The 16,673-nt window shown below is 54.2% G+C and overlaps 1 protein-coding gene across 2 annotated transcripts in view; it reads left to right on the top strand.

Annotated features, from left to right (window-relative positions):
• Positions 1-1,104: 1,104 nt before the first annotated feature.
• PAFAH2 (platelet activating factor acetylhydrolase 2) overlaps positions 1,105-16,673 on the top strand; it is a 36,687-nt gene continuing 21,118 nt past the window's right edge. Inside the window, exons 1-4 of one of the 2 annotated variants that reach the window (XM_062190673.1) lie at positions 1,105-1,593; positions 12,280-12,414; positions 12,985-13,138; positions 13,952-14,048. In XM_062190673.1, coding sequence (XP_062046657.1) covers positions 12,325-12,414; positions 12,985-13,138; positions 13,952-14,048 — 341 coding nt within the window. In that variant the 5' untranslated portion in view covers positions 1,105-1,593; positions 12,280-12,324. Of the gene's footprint in view, positions 1,594-12,279; positions 12,415-12,984; positions 13,139-13,951; positions 14,049-16,673 lie in introns of those variants that run through there. The other variant, XM_062190674.1, reaches the window with a different exon arrangement.

The raw sequence follows: 16,673 nt of genomic DNA, 5'->3' as shown, positions 1-16,673 counted from the left end.
AGACAGGAGAGGAGGTGAGTGCAGCGGGGCAGGGGGGTGGTGGAGTGCACGAGGGTAGGGAGCCACTTTGGGAGGACCTGAATGCCAGGCCAAGAAGTTGGAGCCTCACTCAGAAGGTTCCAGGGAGCTGTCAAAGGTTCTGATGTCAGGAGAGAAGAGACCGAGTATGAAGCCACAGCCAGACCAGGCTTATTCAGAAGAGAGAGCCTGGGAAGGGCTCACTCCCAGGGGAACACACAGCAGGGCGAGAGCCCCCTCCCTTACAGACTAGCGGTTTCTATAGTACAAAGTGGCGGGAAGGGGCTTGGGGGTCTGAGCTAAACCCTGGCTGCCGAGACAGAGGGAGAGCCTGGGCTCCTTCTAAAGGTCCTGCAAGATCACAGTGTGAGCGGGGAGGGGTCTGGGCCGAGGCTGAGGCTGGGGGAGAGAGCCTGGGAGCAGCGGGGGGAGCTCAGGCTGATGGCTGCACTCCTCAGATAGTGCTGTGTCCAGCAGGCCACGCTGGGCGGGGCTGGCCAAGGCAGGGTGGGGCTGTGTTAGCAGGGCAGAGGGCTGGGGGCCTGCTTGCTGTAGGTAGGTGAGAGGTCAGCCTGATCGAAGGCTTTTTGTCCGTGCTCCATTGAGACCCACGTTAGAGGACTCCAAGGTGGGGCCGTGCCTGCGGCCCTGTTCTCTCTCCATCCCATCCCCGCCCTCTGACATCAGCATACCTGGTCCGAGTATCCTCAGCGCTAAGTCCTTTCCCTGGGGTCTCAGCTGTGACACCGCTCCCTCACAAGGCTGCCCCTCCCCCACGCAGGGCAGGTGCCCCTCTCCAGGCTGTGTTTCCCCTCCTGAGGCACACTCGCTGTGTCGTAATTACTCCCTTGTCCGAATCCTGTGCTTGACTGAACCCTGCCGAGGCCACGGACGACCCTTGATCACCGGTGTGCCCCCACGAGCCAGCACAGGGGGTCACGGGGGTGGATGGAGGGGCCGGGGCGAGGGTGGGGCGCGTCCTCCCTCCTCTGCCCCGGAGTCGCTAAAGCACAATGCACAATCACAGGTGTCAACAGGTCAGGAGGGAACCTGCCCATCATTTGAATGGCCTGTCGCACGCTCTCAGAGGAAGCGCGGTGCGGGGGCGCGGGGGACACCAAGCAAGCTCGGACCCCCTGCCCACGCTGCGAGAATAAAGGGAAACTCCGGCCGTTTCCAGGCACGCCTGGGAACTATTCGAGGACCAGTGAGGCGGCGAGCCGCATAACTATAAGCAGTAACCCTCCGCTCGAGCCTACAACCGCGGCTTCGACTGCGGCCGCGGCTCAGACCACCAGGGGGAGGAATCGCATCGCATCCTGCGCCCCAGGGCGGCCTCTTCCAACCACGGGGTCGCCTGGAACTCTGGGGACTGTAGTCCCAGGACCGTACGGCGCCATCTCGCGCGGTGCACCTCGGGAGTTGTAGTTCCTGGCATGGACGCGGGCAATGCTTTCAAGCGCCCACGTTGAGTCCTGAAAACTACAACTACCAAAGGGCCACGGGCTCCTGGGCGGTTTCTCCTTTCCGTCGAGTTAAACGACAGGGATTACTTCTGAGGGATCACCTTGACTGGTAAGTGTGTTTGGAGAAAGCTGTTCTGAACTGAACTGTCTGCAGACTTTTTCCTGGGGCAGCCCGGTTTGGGGCTTCCTCGCCTGTCAACCACCTCAGGCACTGCGCACTGATCTTTCACCTTCGCCCTGTTTCCTATTCAGACACCCCCAGTGTCCAGCCACACCCTTCAGCCCCCTGCTGTCCAGTCGCTGGTTCCCTCCCCCGGCCCTGGAACCCTACCCTGAGCTCGGTCTGCAGCCTCTCTGAGTCCTGGAGCCTGGGGGAGCCTCACTCCCTGAAACCTGGGCTGGTGCTGCTGCCCCCCCTCCCCCCGATTTATTTAGTTAGTTTATTTGAAAGGCAAAGTTAGAGGGAGAGACGGAGAGAACTCATCCATCCGCTGGTTCACTTCCCAAATGGCCACAATGGTGAGGGCTGGACCAGGCTGAAGCCAGGAGCCCGGAACTGCTTCTGGGTCTCCCAGTGGGTGCAGGGGCCCAAACACTTGGGCCGTCCTCCGCTGCTCTCCCAGGCATAGCAGAGAGCTGGAGTGGAAGTGGAGCGGGTGGGTCTCCAATCTGTTCCCACATGGGATGCCAGAGACACAGGCAGAAGCTTAACCTGCTTACTCTTCTAGCAATTTATTTATTTATTTGAAAGGCAGAACAACAGAGAGAAAGAGGGAGAAACAGAGAAAGAGGTCTTCCACCCACTGGTTCACTCCCCTAATGGCGGCAACAGCCCGGGACGGACCAGGCTGAAGCCAGGTGCCAGGAACTGCACCCAGGTCTCCCACATTGGTAGCAGGGACCCAAGTTCTGCTGCCTCCCTGCGTTAGCAGGGAACTGGATTGAAAGCCAGGAATTGAACCAGGCACTCTGATGATGGGATGCAAGTGGTGGCTTGACCCACTGAGCCACAAGGTCCCAAACCTGGGCTGCCTTATGGGCCTTCGTACCTCATGTGTGTCACTGTTTCTTTTCTTTTCTTTTTCTTTTTTTTACAGAGTGGATAGTGAGAGAGAGAGAGAGACAGAGAGAAAGGTCTTCCTTTTTGCCGTTGGTTCACCCTCCAATGGCCGCTGCGGCCAGCGCATCTCGCTGATCCGAAGCCAGGAGCCAGGTGCTTCTCCTGGTCTCCCATATGGGTGCAGGGCCCAAGGACTTGGGCCATCCTCCACTGCCTTCCTGGGCCATAGCAGAGAGCTGGCCTGGAAGAGGGGCAACTGGGATAGAATCCGGTGCCCCAACCGGGACTAGAACCCGGTGTGCCAGCGCTGCAAGGCGGAGGATTAGCCTGTTAAGCCATGGCGCTGGCCATGTGTCACTGTTTCTCTCACTGTCCTGTTTTTCCTTGCTGTTGGGAGAAGGGTCCCCATTCCTCCTTGCAGATCCTCAGAAGAGCCTTGGACTTGAAGCCAGCTGGCACAGTTCTAGTCCGGCCCTGCCTCTCGCTCTCTGCGACCTTGGGGAAATCATACAGCCTGTTTGGGTCTTTGACTCTTCATGGATGAGAAGGAAGTGACCATCAGTTTCAGGGTGAGGTTGTGTGGCGGAGCCAGTAAGTGAAGAAGGGCGAAGGTGCTTGAAAACTGAGACCGTGGCAGGTGTTGTGGGCAGGGGGTTAAGCCACCCCCAGCAGCACCAGCATCCCATGTGGGCACCGGTTCAAGTCCCGGCTGCTCCACTTCTGATCCAGCTCCCTGTTAATGGCCTGGGAAAGCAGTGCAAGGTGGCCTGAGTCCTTGAGCCCCTGCTGCGTTTTGGGAAGTGAACCAGCGGATAGATCCCTTTACTTCTCTGTCTCTGTCTGTGTCTCCGCCTTTCAAATAAATCAGTAAAGCTTTTTTTTTTTTTTTTTTTTTAAGATTTTATTTGAGAGGTAGAGCTACAGACAGTGAAAAGGAGACACAGAGAGAGAGGTTGTCCATTTGCTGGTTCACTCCCCAAATGGCCACAACGGCCAGAGTTGGGCCTATCTGAAGCAAGGAGCCAGGAGCTTCTTCCAGGTCTCCCATGTGGGTGCAGGAGCCCAAGCACTTGAGCCATCTTCTGCTGCTTTTTCAGGCAATAGCAGGGAGTTGGATCAGAAGAGGAGCAGCCGGGACACAAACTTGCTCCCATATGGGATGCCAGTGCCACGGGCGGAGACTTAACCTACTATGCCCCATAAATAAATCTTTTTTAAAAAATTCTAAAACGATAAATGAAGCTGAGACCTCCACTGGCTACAGCGAGGACTTTTATTACCTTTCTTCCTGCCCTGGGGCACGGCCTGCAGCGGCTGGCCTCTTTGGCCCGCTGTTGCCCAGGCTGTCGCTGAGCCCTGGTGTCTCCGTGTTCTCTAGGAGCAGGATGGCATTTCCTCGCTTCCTGCAGATACCAAAGGTCAGAGCAGGCAGCTCTGAGTCCCCAGAGAGCCGGGCAGTGCTTATCTTGGCCTCCGTCCTGGAATAGCCCGAGATGAAAAGTCCACACAAGTGGCAGGAAGGCCGGCCGTGCCCCCAGCAACAGCGCCAGGGCGGGGCAAGGCCAGCTGTGGTGGAAGCCCCCGCAGTCCCTCGGGCCTGTTCTGGGCCTGGGTCGTAGACTCTCCGGCTTGGGTGGGAGTGTGTCAGGCCTGGGAAGAGAGACTCCATTTCGCCAAAGGGTTTAATCCAGGAAAAATGAAAGAGATTTTGGCTGGGTGTGTTGAGACAGGCATAGCATCATTCGCCAGCCCCTACCGTTTCCCGGGGACGTACAGTGTCCCAGGCCTCAGGCAGTGACTCTTTTCGTATTTAAGTTCCACTTGTGACATGTCCCCGTTTTACATACGAGGAACTTGGGCTCGAGAGGCCATCTAGTTAACGTAATTGTGGTTATAGCTGCTCTCTGCGTTTGTAGTGACTTGTGTACGTCAGGGGCTTTCATCCATTGCTCCAACCTTATCAACAAGCTCACGAGTGTTGGTTGTTTCTGTCACATGGATGAATTAGCAGAGGGGCAGAGTTTGAGAAATTTGCTTAAGATCACACAACTAGGGGCCGGCGCTGTGGCACAGCAGGTAAAGCCACCGCCTACAGTGCCCGCATCCCATATGGGCGCTGGTTTGAGTCCTGGCTGCTCCACTTTCGATCCAGCTCTCTGCTGTGGCCTGGGAAAGCAGTAGAAGATGGCCTAAGTCCTTGGGCCCCTGCACCTGCATGGGAGACCTGAAAGAGGCTCCTGGCTTTGCACTGGCGCAGCATCTGGGGAGTGAACCAGCAGATGGAAGGCCGCTCTCTCTCTCTGCCTCTGCCTCTCTGTGACTCTGCCTTTTAAATAAGTAAATAAATCTTTAAAAAAAAAATCATACAACCAATAAGTGACAGAATGAATAAAGTCATTGTAACCTTTCTTTCTCCCACTAATAGCTTTATTTTTATTATTTATTTTGTTTACTTGAATGACAGAACAACACAGAAAAAAGAGAAGAAAGAGAGAGAAATGTCTCATCTGTTGGCCCACTGTTCAAATGCCTACAATGGCTGAACCTGGGTGAGGCTGAAGCCGGGAGTTGAGAATGCATGTGGGTCTCCCTGTGGGTGTGGTGGGAACCCAGTTACATAGGCCCTCACCATTGCTTCCTGCAGTCACGTTAGCAGGAAGCTAGAGGCAGGTATTATTATTTTTTAAATTTATTTTATTCATTTGAAAGGCAGAGAGAGAGACAAAGAGATCTTCCATCTGCTGCTTCACTACCCAAATGACCAGAATAGTTGGGGCTGGACCAGACCAAAGCCAGGAGTCTGGAACTCCATCCAGGTCTCCCACATGGGTGTCAGGGACCCAAGTACTTGGGCCATCTTCGACTGCCTTCCCAGGCACATTAGCAGGGAGCTGGATTGGAAATGGAGCAGCCGGGACCAAACCATTGCTTCAATATGGGATGCTGGTGTTTCAAATATTGACTTATCCCACTGTGCCACAATGTCAGCCCCTGAGCCAGGTATTGAACCCAGGCACTGTCATGTGGGACAGTGGTGTCCTAACCACTAGGCCCTATACATCTGCCCCCTATTCATTTTTTTGAAACCTTCCCAGGTGTTTCTGATAAGCAGGGTGTGAGAACAGCTGGTCCGGATGGTAGAAAAGTCTTATTCACACGGGTGTGTGTGTGTGCGCCATGAACATTGGCCACGTGTGTGCCATGCTGCAGGCCACCACCCTCACGACAGTGATTCCACTTGGTGCAGTCCTCGTGACCACCCAGAGGCTTGTTCCTACACTTAATGTAGTAGCCTAATATGGCTGATCTCAAGAATTAATTTATCTGAAGAATGCTACTTATCCTTCTACCTCTTCAGACATACTCCCGGGGGTAAAACTGTGTTTTATCCTCTTTGCAGGCCAACCCTCTATCCATGTGTTTTCTTCACAGAGTAGGGACTCCATCCATGTCCCTTCATTTGGCTTTGGCCTGGCCAACCCTAGCCACTGAGGGCATTTGAGGAGTGAACCAACAGATGGAGGTTCTCACTATCTCTTTCTCTTTCTCTCTCTCTCTCTCCAGCCTCTCAAATAAAGAGAGAATCTCGTGGTCTCTGGAAGCGGAGGCCCTAGAGTACCCCCATACGTCTCTGGAAGGTTTCCCAGATGATTGTGAGGATAGGTTCCGGAACTTCTGATCTAGCGTCTCCGGACCTCTGTCGCAGACAAGTCTGACAACCGCTAGAATGGGCGCTCATCCAAGAGCTGCCCTGTGGCAGAGCTGAGGGATGTGAAGCGGGCCCAGGGTTGAGGAGGCGTGGTGGGGAGGCCCTGGGAAGGCTCCACAGAGGACTCAGTTCCACTGGGGCCTGACGGATTGTGAGGCTGGTGGACAGGCACTGCTCTGATTAGACAGGTGAGCAAGAGAAGGCAGCGACGCCTGGACTGATGGCCTGGGCGAAGGCCCTGGCGTTTACTGGAGAGCACTCCAGATGCTCTGGGTGGATTTCTGTCTGGCAAAATTTGTAAGTCAGGTTGGATCTTTGCATCTGCCCATCCGCCTTGGGCATGCATTGGTGTGAGCCTGGGGTACACCGATTTGTTTTCCTGTTACCTCACTCTGGCCTGTTGTCTTCTCTCGTTCCTTATTTCCAAACATAACTTCATTGATGGCCCTGCCAGGAACTTGCCAGGACTACCAGCGCGCTCTGCTCCCCTCTGCACGGCTGTTTACTTATCCTGATGCCTGCCCCAAGCATTAGTTTCTGTGCAGTGAGAAAAAACTCTGCCGGGGCCTGGGCGCTGTGGCGTGGTTAGGTTAAGCCTCTGTGGCACTGGCATCCTGTATGGGTGCTGCTTCGAGTCCTGGCTGCTCCACTTTCTATCCAGCTCCCTGCTATGGCCTGGGAAAGCAGCCAATGATGGCCCAAGTGCTTGGGCCTCTGCACCCACATAGACCTAGAAGAAGCTCCTGGCTCCTGGCTCCTGGCTTTGGATTGGCCCAGCTCCAGCTGTGAGAGCCATCTGGGGAGTGAACCAGCAGATGGAAGACCGCTCCCTTTGTCTCTCCCACTTTGTAACTCTGACTTTCAAATAAATAAATAAAATCTAAAAAAAAAAAAAAAAAATCTTTTCCATAAGCTGCAGTCACCCTGGTCACCAGATCCTTCAGCTGCCCCTCTCCCGTTCCTCTCCAGGTCCACTCAGTCGCAGATCCTATTGTTTCTGCTTTTCGTTCAGTCAACAGATATTTCCTAAGGGCCAGCTGCTACTGTACTAGGTGCTTTTCAAATTTTTTTAATTTAATTTTTTGAATGGGGGGAGGCAGATGACAGATCTCCTGCCTGCAGCAGCTGGCACCAGACCTGGCCGAAGCCAGGTCTCCCATGTGGGTGGCAGGGACCCAACCGCATCTGTGCCTCCCAGGGTGCACAGTCGCAGGGAGCTGGAGTCCGGAGGGGGTAAGGACTCCAGGCGCTCGGCTGTGGGGTGTTGGTGGTTAGACCTCTGTGCTCACGCCCACCTCTTTGAGTAACGCTTTGAATGCGCTATTTTTCCCTGTCTCCGTATCAACCCCACAAGAATGCGCAACGCTCAAGGTAGGAGAGCCAGGCTGCAGGGGCACTGGGCCCGCTAGTGTCTCTCCTGCCCACCCTGAGGGAGTGCCACCCTCCGAGCGCAGTCCCTGCCCTCTTTCCTCCCCTCGTGTCTGTCCCTGAGCCCTGGCCGTGGCTCGCGCAGGCCTTCTTAGTGCTGCCTTTGCTCACACCGTCTTCTGCTGGCCCAGCAGCCTCTCCCGTCCGCGGCCCTCTGCTCCCGAGCCAGTGGGGCACTCTTTATTCTTTGAACTCCTGCGGCTTATCCGACTATCTTTCACGGCGGCTGGGACGTGCAGCTGCCCCGCTGTCATGTGGCTGGTGCGTGTCTTGTGACCCCAGCCGCAGGTCATCCTTGTGCAAGCCTTCAACAGCCGCAAGGAGGAAGAGGTCAGGGAGTGAGAGCAGCGCCCCGGCCACCTTCACTGAACAATCCACTGGCTGAATTAGGAGCGTAGCTTCTTTTGAAAAAGAATTGGGTTTATTTTCAAATTTGTTTCAGAGAAGTGAAATGAGGAAATTAAGCCTATAGTGGGAAGGCAATAATTTTTTTAAAAAGATTATTTATTTGAAAGTCAGAGCTACACAGAGAGAGAAGGAGAGGCAGAGGGAGAGAGTGAGGTCTTCCATCCGATGGTTCACTCCCCAATTGGCTGCAATGGCCAGAGCTGCGCCGATCTGAAGCCAGGAGCCAGGAGCTTCTTCCGGGTTTCCCACGCAGGTGCAGGGGCCCAAGGACTTGGGCCATCTTCTACTACTTTCCCAGGCCACAGCAGAGAGCTGGATCGGAAGTGGAGCAGCCGGGACTCAAACTAGCACCCACATGAGATGCTGGCACTGCAGGCAGTGGCTTTACCTGCTACGCCACAGCGCCGGCCCAGAAAAGAATTTTTAACTTTTTATTTTTATTTTTATTTTTGACAGGCAGAGTGGACAGTGAGAGAGAGAGACAGAGAGAAAGGTCTTCCTTTGCCGTTGGTTCACCCTCCAATGGCCACCGCGACTGGCGCGCTGCGGCCAGCGCACCGCGCTGATCCGATGGCAGGAGCCAGGTGCTTCTCCTGGTCTCCCATGGGGTGCAGGGCCCAAGCACTTGGGCCATCCTCCACTGCCTTCCCGGGCCACAGCAGAGAGCTGGCCTGGAAGAGGGGCAGCCAGGACAGAATCCAGCGCCCCGACCGGGACTAGAACCTGGTGTGCCAGCGCCGCAAGGCAGAGGATTAGCCTGTTGAGCCACGGCGCCAGCCCAGAAAATAATTTTTAAAAATTATTTATTTGTTTAAGGCAGAGAGAAAGAGATGGACAGACAGAGATCTCCCGCCTGCTGTTTCACTCCCCAAATGTCCACAGGAGCCAGGACTGGGCCAGGCTGAAGCCAGGATCCAGAAACTCAATATAGATCTGTTTGGGTGGCAGGGGCCCAACTGTATGAGCCATCACCTGCCGCCTCCCAGGGTGTGCATTAGCAGGACGCTGGCATCAGGAGCAGAAGTGGGGCTTGAATCCAGGCACTCCTATATGGGCTGTGGATGTCGCAGCTGATGTCGCACCTGCTGTGCCAAATGTCCATGCCAGGAAATCGTTCTCTTGCAGAGTTCAGTAGGACGACATTAGCGTGATGTGGATGTTTCTCACTGGAGCAGACACTTGGAAGCTGGCAGACTGGAGATCTGTGTGTGATGACAGTTCCGCTCGTGCCCCTGAGCAGCAGCTTAATCTCAGGACCTTGGTTTCTCCATCAATAAAGCACATGTGTGTACTGGAGGCGAGGTGTTGATTGTCAGGTGGCGTCCAGAAGTGACCTCTGAGGTCTCTGTTTGCCCAGACATGCTTTGACTTGAACTTTCTCATTCCTCCCAGAGTGTCTTAAAGGAAGCAGAATAATCTAATTAACACTGTGGCCTTGGGAGTCAGTGTATATAGTTAGATATTTTTGGTTGCAAACAATAGAAATCTAAATACAAGTTTTCTTTTTTTTTTTTTTTAAGATTTATTTATCTATTTGAAAGGCAGAGTTACAGAGAGAAAAAGAGAGGTCTTCCATCTGCTGGTTCACTCCCCAGATGGCTGCAATGGCTGGAGCTGCACCGATCCAAAGCCAGGAGCCAGGAGCTTCTTCTGGGTCTCCCATGTGGGTGCAGGGGCTCAGGCACTTGGGCCATCTTCCACTGCTTTCCCAGGCCATAGCAGAGAGCTGGATCAGAAGTGGAGCAGCCGGGACTCGAACCAGCCCCCATGTGGGATGCCAGCACTGCAGGTAGAGTCCTTACCTCCTATGCCACAGCGCTGGCCTCCAGGTGTTTTAAGCAGCAAAGAAATCCTAGAGCCCGGTGTTGTAGTGCAGCAGGTTAAACTACTGCTTGTGACATCAACACACCTATTGGACCACTGATTTAAGCCCTGGCTGCTCTGCTTCTGATCCAGCTCCGTGCTAATGTGTGTGGGAAAGCAGCGGAAGATTGTTTTAAGTACTTGGGTCCCTGCCACCCATGTGGGAAACCTGGTTGGAGTTCTTGGCTCTGGGCTTTGATGTGGCCCAGCCCTGGCTGTTCTGGGCATTTGGGGAGTGACCAGCAGATGTAAGATGTCTTTCTCTGTCTCTCCCCCTCTCTGTCACTCTCCCTTCCTTCCTATCTTTGTTTCTTTATTTCTTTTCTTTAAAAATATTTATTTTATTTATTTGAAAGGCAGAGTTACAGAGAGAGAGAGAGAGTGGTCTCATCCTCTGGGTCACTCCCTAAATGGCCACATGGCCAGGGCTAGGCCAGGCCGAAGCCGGGAGCCAGGAACATCATCGAGTTGCCCATGTGGGTGCAGGGTCACAAACAGTTGGGCCATCTGCTGCTGCTTTCCCAGGCGCGTTAGCTGGGAACTGGATCACAAGTGGAGCAGTCAGGACTTGAACCAGTGCCCATATGGGATGCTGGCATTGCAGGCGTCAGCTCAACCCGTTACGCCAGAATGCTGGCTCCTCTCCCTTTCAAATAAGTAAAGTAAGTCTTTTACAACAGAAAGCCTAGGAAAGGGTCAGGTTTCAGGTATGGCCTGAGCCAGGGATTTCATGGCTTCAAAAAAGTGACTCATTTCCCTGTGATTGTCGCCTCTGCCCTTCTCCTTGGGTAGAGACTTCATCCTCAAGGTGCTAAAGTGGCTACTATAGTTCAAGGTCACTCCACACGTGACATGTTCACATCACTCTTGTTCAAAACAAGAGAGAACTTGCTCCCCTCAACCATCAAACTGAAGCCTTGGGCTTTGCTCAGACAGGACCCACTTAATGTCACGTGTCCCCTCTTCATCCACAGAGTGACTGGGGTAACGAGGGCTGATGTCCTGGAGGACAGGGAGGGGCCTGCCCCACCGAAATCCTAAGGCAGCGGGTCCTGGGAGGTTTGAACGTTCTGTGCGGGCCAGCCACACTGCCCTTGAGCAAAACCCGGCTGTGCTAGCTGCTTCCTGTGGGGCGGATGACCCAGTTTTATCAAGCTTGAGTTTCCCCGCGTGTACCGTGAGGTGATAACACAAATAGAGATTTCTGTAAGGATTAAATCCATGGTATGCACAAACAGTCCCTGGTGCAAACAGTGCGGTGGTGGGGGTGCCGTTGCTGATGGTGAATAGAAGAGGGCCAGCTGAGGAGGCAGAGGCGTCCTCGGGATGCCGTGCAGTCGGAAGCGTGCACGCCGTCAACGCCGGTGCCTCCTGTTCCATGTGCTTCCACCTGTCTCCCTATCTCTGCCCTTTCTTTGCTCTTCTACGACGTCTAGCATTCTCCCTGCCTCCTCCTTGCCTCTCTAAACTTCCTTTTTTTTTTTTTTTTTTTTTAATTTTTGGACAGGCAGAGTGTATAGTGAGAGAGAGAGAGACAGAGAGAAAGGTCTTCCTTTTTGCCGTTGGCTCACCCTCCAATGGCCGCTGCGGCCGGTGCACCGCACTGATCCAAAGCCAGGAGCCAGGTGCTTCTCCTGGTCTCCCATGTGGGTGCAGGGCCCAAGCACTTGGGCCATCCTCCACTGCCTTCCCGGGCCATTCTAAACTTCCTCATCCTCCGAGGCTCCGCACAACTTTGGGTTGGGGACTTTGCACTTGTGTGGCTGCGTCTTCCATGAGCGCATCAGTCACGGGTGAGAACTCGGCTTCTGGGTTAGACGGGCTGGGTCACCGGGGACAGTGAGTCAGCCTCTCTCTGCCCTGGTTTCCTCTGTCCAGCAGGGTCTTCCCAGTGCCTGTCTCAGAGCCGTGGAGACAATGAAAGGAGGCGGACGCACTGGAAGAGCTTGCCCAGTGCTGCTGGGACCAACAACAGATCTCAGTTTATTGTCAGCCTCATGAGGGTCTGTTGTGGTCTCGGCAGCAGTTAGTGCCGTGCGGGGCACATAGTAGGTGCTGAATAAGTGCTCACTGGTAGGTTTTCAGGAGTAGGGAAGTTCTGTCTCCGTGATCACGTCCTCAAACTACCAAAAAATAACCCCACCCCCACCCCCCAAACCTTGGCAAAGTCAGTGTTGCAGAGGAGTAGGTGCTGTGCCAGACTCCGTGTGTGGTTGGCAGGGCGGATGGGGTGATAAGATGGGGAAAGGGATGGCCAATGGCCTGAATAAGCAAGAAGCTATCTATGAGGAAGCCAGCATGAGACTGCCCTGTGTTCCTCCTCCCAGCCCAGCGCAGCTCTGCCCGAGTCACTTGCGTCCAGCGGTGATGAGATGGGGGCCAGCCAGTCCGTGTGCTTTCCCCCGGTCACAGGACCCCACCGCGTAGGCTGTGGGGATGTGATGGAAGGCCAGGGTCTGCAGGTAAGTGTCTCCAGCTCTGCCCCGAAACATCTCCGTGGCTTCTGCCTGCACCTGTTTCCCTCCTGGGTCAGCTTCTGGACGTTGTCTCGGTCAGTTCCTAGGCCTTTCTCCTGCTGCGTAGGAGGCACACACGGCCTGCTAACCCCTCACCTATCCCGTGGACAGTGCGTGCTGCCACTTCTGAGGGCCGGCCAGCCTGCCGGGGAGGCCCAGGAGGCCTACCAACACCACCCCGTTCAGCGTGGGGGCTGGGCCTGCAGCTCTTGGGGCTCCCCTGGCGCTGGGCTCAGGGCCAGATTTAAATCTTTCAGTGACCCAAGTGCTCAAAGTTTTGGGGGCACCCCCAGGTGTAAATGTAAATATAGTTGGCTATTTGAAATAACGTAAGCCTAACATATTCGCTCCAAGTAAAATTGCCTCGCTGGGTTTCCTGAAGGTGAGGCTTGGGTACGTTAGTGAACTGTGAGGCTCGTGTCGGTGCCCTGCTTTGCTAGTGCCCCAGACACCTGCCGGGCGGGTCTGCTGGGGCATCCAGCAGTGCTTGGCTTCCTGCTCTCTTCTTTCCTACAGGGGAGCTTCTTTCGAATTTTCTACCCCTGCCAAGAGGCAGAGGAGACCTCGGAGCAACCCCTGTGGATCCCCCGCTACGAGTACTACACTGGCCTGGCTGATTACCTGCGGTTCAATAAGCGCTGGGGGGGCCTGCTGTTCAACCTGGCCGTGGGTGAGGACCAGCGTGGCCCCCAGATGCTGTCCCACTTTGCTTGGTTACATTCCCAGGCAGGCACAGCGCCTGAGCGCTCGTAGTGCCCACCGCCTTTGTGGTGGGTATGGTGTGCGGAGTTGGGAGAGAACTGCACAGTGAAAGCTTTGGTTGTGGACTCTGACTCTGTGGGACTGGAACCCAGACTTTGTAATCTGCCAGCCAGTCAGCTGTTGGAAGTGACTTAACCTGTCTGAGCACCTGCCTCTGCACAGTTGCAGTATGGGTAGAACGTCGAGCCCCGGGGCAGTGCTTGGGACAGCAAATGTCTGCCATTATTGGCAGCTCTTACTTGTTTATTCACACTCTGCACTGCACCCTCTTATCTGTCAAGGGGCATGCAGCCTCCTGCAGCTCTCCCTGCAGTCCTGCCATCTTCTGAGTGGGGTCGTGCCACACCCGCTTCTGCCAGAGGCCCCCTACCAGGGACTCCACCCCTTCTGAGTGGGGTCGTGCCACACCCGCTTCTGCCAGAGGCCCCCCACCAGGGACTCCACCCCGGCTGCTGCTGCAGCACCCAGGGATTTGTTTCCAGTACTGCCCCTTGGGCTGTATCTTCCCATTTTCTATTGTGTTTACTCTACCTTGGGGAAAGATGGGGGGGGGGGAGAACAAAACAAAACTAGGTGATTGGCTGCCCTGGGCTGCCCCAGGGGTGAATGGGGGATCTTTCAGAAGGGAGAAGCGCATGTCCCTAGCCATGCTTGTGCCCACGCTGCCTTGGGATGACGACTTTGGGGCAGCCAGAGATTCTATAGCCCCTGTCTCTGCCAGGATCTTATCGGCTGCCTGTTAGCTGGAATGGCCCCTTTAAGACAAAGGACTCTGGATACCCGTTGATCATCTTCTCCCACGGCCTGGGAGGCTTCAGGTAAGAGCTTCCCCGCGGACACACACCTCGCCATCTTCCTCGCCTCTGAGTCTTGACTTCTCAAAGGGCAGAATCCGCCAGCATCTCCCCTCCTGTCTGCTCCTCCCCGTAGCCCTGGGCCCACCTTCTCCAGAGCGCCTTTCCCAAACTCCCGTCACCTGCCGGGGCCTCGGGCAGCCTCCACAGCCCTGGCGACTCGCGTCCCAGCACCTGTGTAAATACGCACGTTCACTTTCTGCCTGTATAATGCCCGGAAGTGCTCCAAGGAGCGTGAGCTTGCCCGTGGGAGTCGTCTTTTCCCTAAGTGTCGAGGGACTACTCTGGGTGTGACACCGGGGTAGCGGTGGGGCGGACAGACTCGCGCCCTGCGCTCTGGGAGATAGCAGCCCTCCCTGCAGGTCCCAGCCACGGCACCGGTGCCCTGTGCGAGCCGAGGTTTCACCACCTGGCAGGGACAACGCTCCTCCAGGGCGGCTTCTGAGGATTCAGTTCGAGTGGCGCCTTCTCCACATGGAGGGCCACGGGCACCGGGAAACCACAAGATGTCTCTCACCAAACACTGGCCCAAGTTTCATAGCGTGGTGTCCATTTGGAAATTCTTCCCAAGAATTCCGGTGTCTCTGCTGTGGTGTGCTATGTAGCTTTGCACCTGCAGCTCCTATGCTCTCATTTAACTTGTGCATGCTTTCTCTTCTGTTCATCCGGCAATGTTTGCATCTAGTTTATACTCCAGACTGTTAGACATCTCAAAAGCATCTATTTTTGCCTTCCTGCCCCCACTCCCTTGTGTGCGCTGTAGCCAGGGAGGGCTGTTTGAAAACCAAATGTGACCTTATCAATCTAGCACCTAGAACAGTGCCTACTATGTCATAGGTACTCAAGAAAGATTTGTTGGTTAAAGAATGAATGTCCCTCCTCTAATTAAACCTTTTTTTAAAGATTTATTTTATTTATTTGAAAAACACAATTACAGAGAGAGAGGTAGAAACACACACAGAGAGAGAGAGACAGACAGACAGACAGACAAAGAGAAAGGTCTCCCATCCGCTGGTTCACTCCCCAAATGGCCACAGCAGCCGGAGCTGGGCTGATCTGAAGCCAAGAGCCTGGAGTTTCTTCTGGGTCTCTCACATGGGAGCAGGGGCCCGAGCACTTGAGTCTTCCAGGTGCATTAGCAGGGAGCTGGATCAGAAATGGAGCAGCCGAGACATGAAGCAGCGCCCTTATGGGATGCTGGCTCTGTATACCAGGGCTTTAACCCACTGCGCCACAGTGCCAGCCCCCAAATTAAACCTTTTAAAAAAGATTTATTTATTTATTTGAAGGCAGAGAAACAGATCTTCCATCTGCTGGTTCACTCCCCAGATGGCGGCAACAGCTGGGGTTGGACCAGGCTGAAGCCAGGAGCTAGGGACTCCAGTCTAGTATCCCACATGGGTGGCAGGAGCCCAGATACTTTAGCCATCATCTGCTGCTTCCCAAGCACATTAGCAGGGAGCTGGATCAGAACCGGAGCAGCCAGGACTGGAACCGGCGCCCATACAGGATGCAATCATCCCAAGCAATAGCTTACCCTGCTTTGCCACGACGCCCTACCAAAACTTTTTAATAGTTCTTTGAACTTCATTCAGCTCTTTTCATGTTTCCAGTCTCATTCCCTGCTCCTTGCCCCCTCCAGCATTCTGGACAAACGGACCTTCTTTCACTTAGCGAGAACACTGTTATGTCCTGCCTTGGGGTCTCTGCTGTGCAGTACTTCATGGCTGTTCCTTTGCCTAGAATACTCGCTTTCTGCTCTTCTCTTCTTCTTCCCCCTCTCCTTCTTTTGTCTGGTGATTCCAGATTATCTTTAGGTTTTTAATTTGGATGTTACTTTCCTAGAGATACCCAACCTGATCCTTGTATTCGGTTAACTTTTTCTGTTATGCTTGTATATGACAACCTGTTCTTATCAGTACTTAACATAATTGTATTGGATTCATTGTTTTTGTAATTTAAAAAATTTATTTATCTGAGAGGCAAACCTACAGAGAGGGAAAGACAGAGATCTTCCATCTGCTGATTCACTCCCCAAATGCCTGCAACAGCCAGGGCTGGGCCATACCAAAGCCAGGAGCCAGGAGCTTCATCTGGGTCTCACATGGGTGGTAGGGGCCCGAGTACTTGGCCTATCTTCTACTGCTTGGCCAGGCGCATGAGCAGGAGGCTGGATCAGAAGCAGTCTTACTGAGACGTGAACTGGTGCTCTGGTAATGGGTTGCTGGCATTGCGAGTGACTGCTTAACCCACTGTTCTTGTGCCCCATTTGTCTGTCTTCCCCACTCCCTCATAAGCTCCATGAAGGCAGAGACTGTGTCTGCTGTGGCTCCAGAGCCTGGGACCGTACCAGCAAAGTAGTGGTTTCACAGGAAATGTGAGAGGGCTTCGAAAAGTTCATAGAAAATGCATATTATGAAAAAAACATGCATGGATTTCAGAAATTCTTACAGCAAAATAAACTTTTAACTCTATTTCCCAAGAACTTTCATATTTCCTGAATGGCTGGAGGGCTGTGTGTTGCTGAGTTTGCATGGTTCAGCAGACGTGTTGAGCGCCTGCTCTCTGCCGGCCCCTTGACACGAGAGG

This window comes from Lepus europaeus, chromosome 5, assembly GCF_033115175.1.
Source record: "Lepus europaeus isolate LE1 chromosome 5, mLepTim1.pri, whole genome shotgun sequence".
Taxonomy (NCBI): domain Eukaryota; kingdom Metazoa; phylum Chordata; class Mammalia; order Lagomorpha; family Leporidae; genus Lepus; species Lepus europaeus.
The sequence above is the reverse complement of the archived record's forward strand: the minus strand, read 5'-3'. Positions and strand labels throughout refer to the sequence as shown.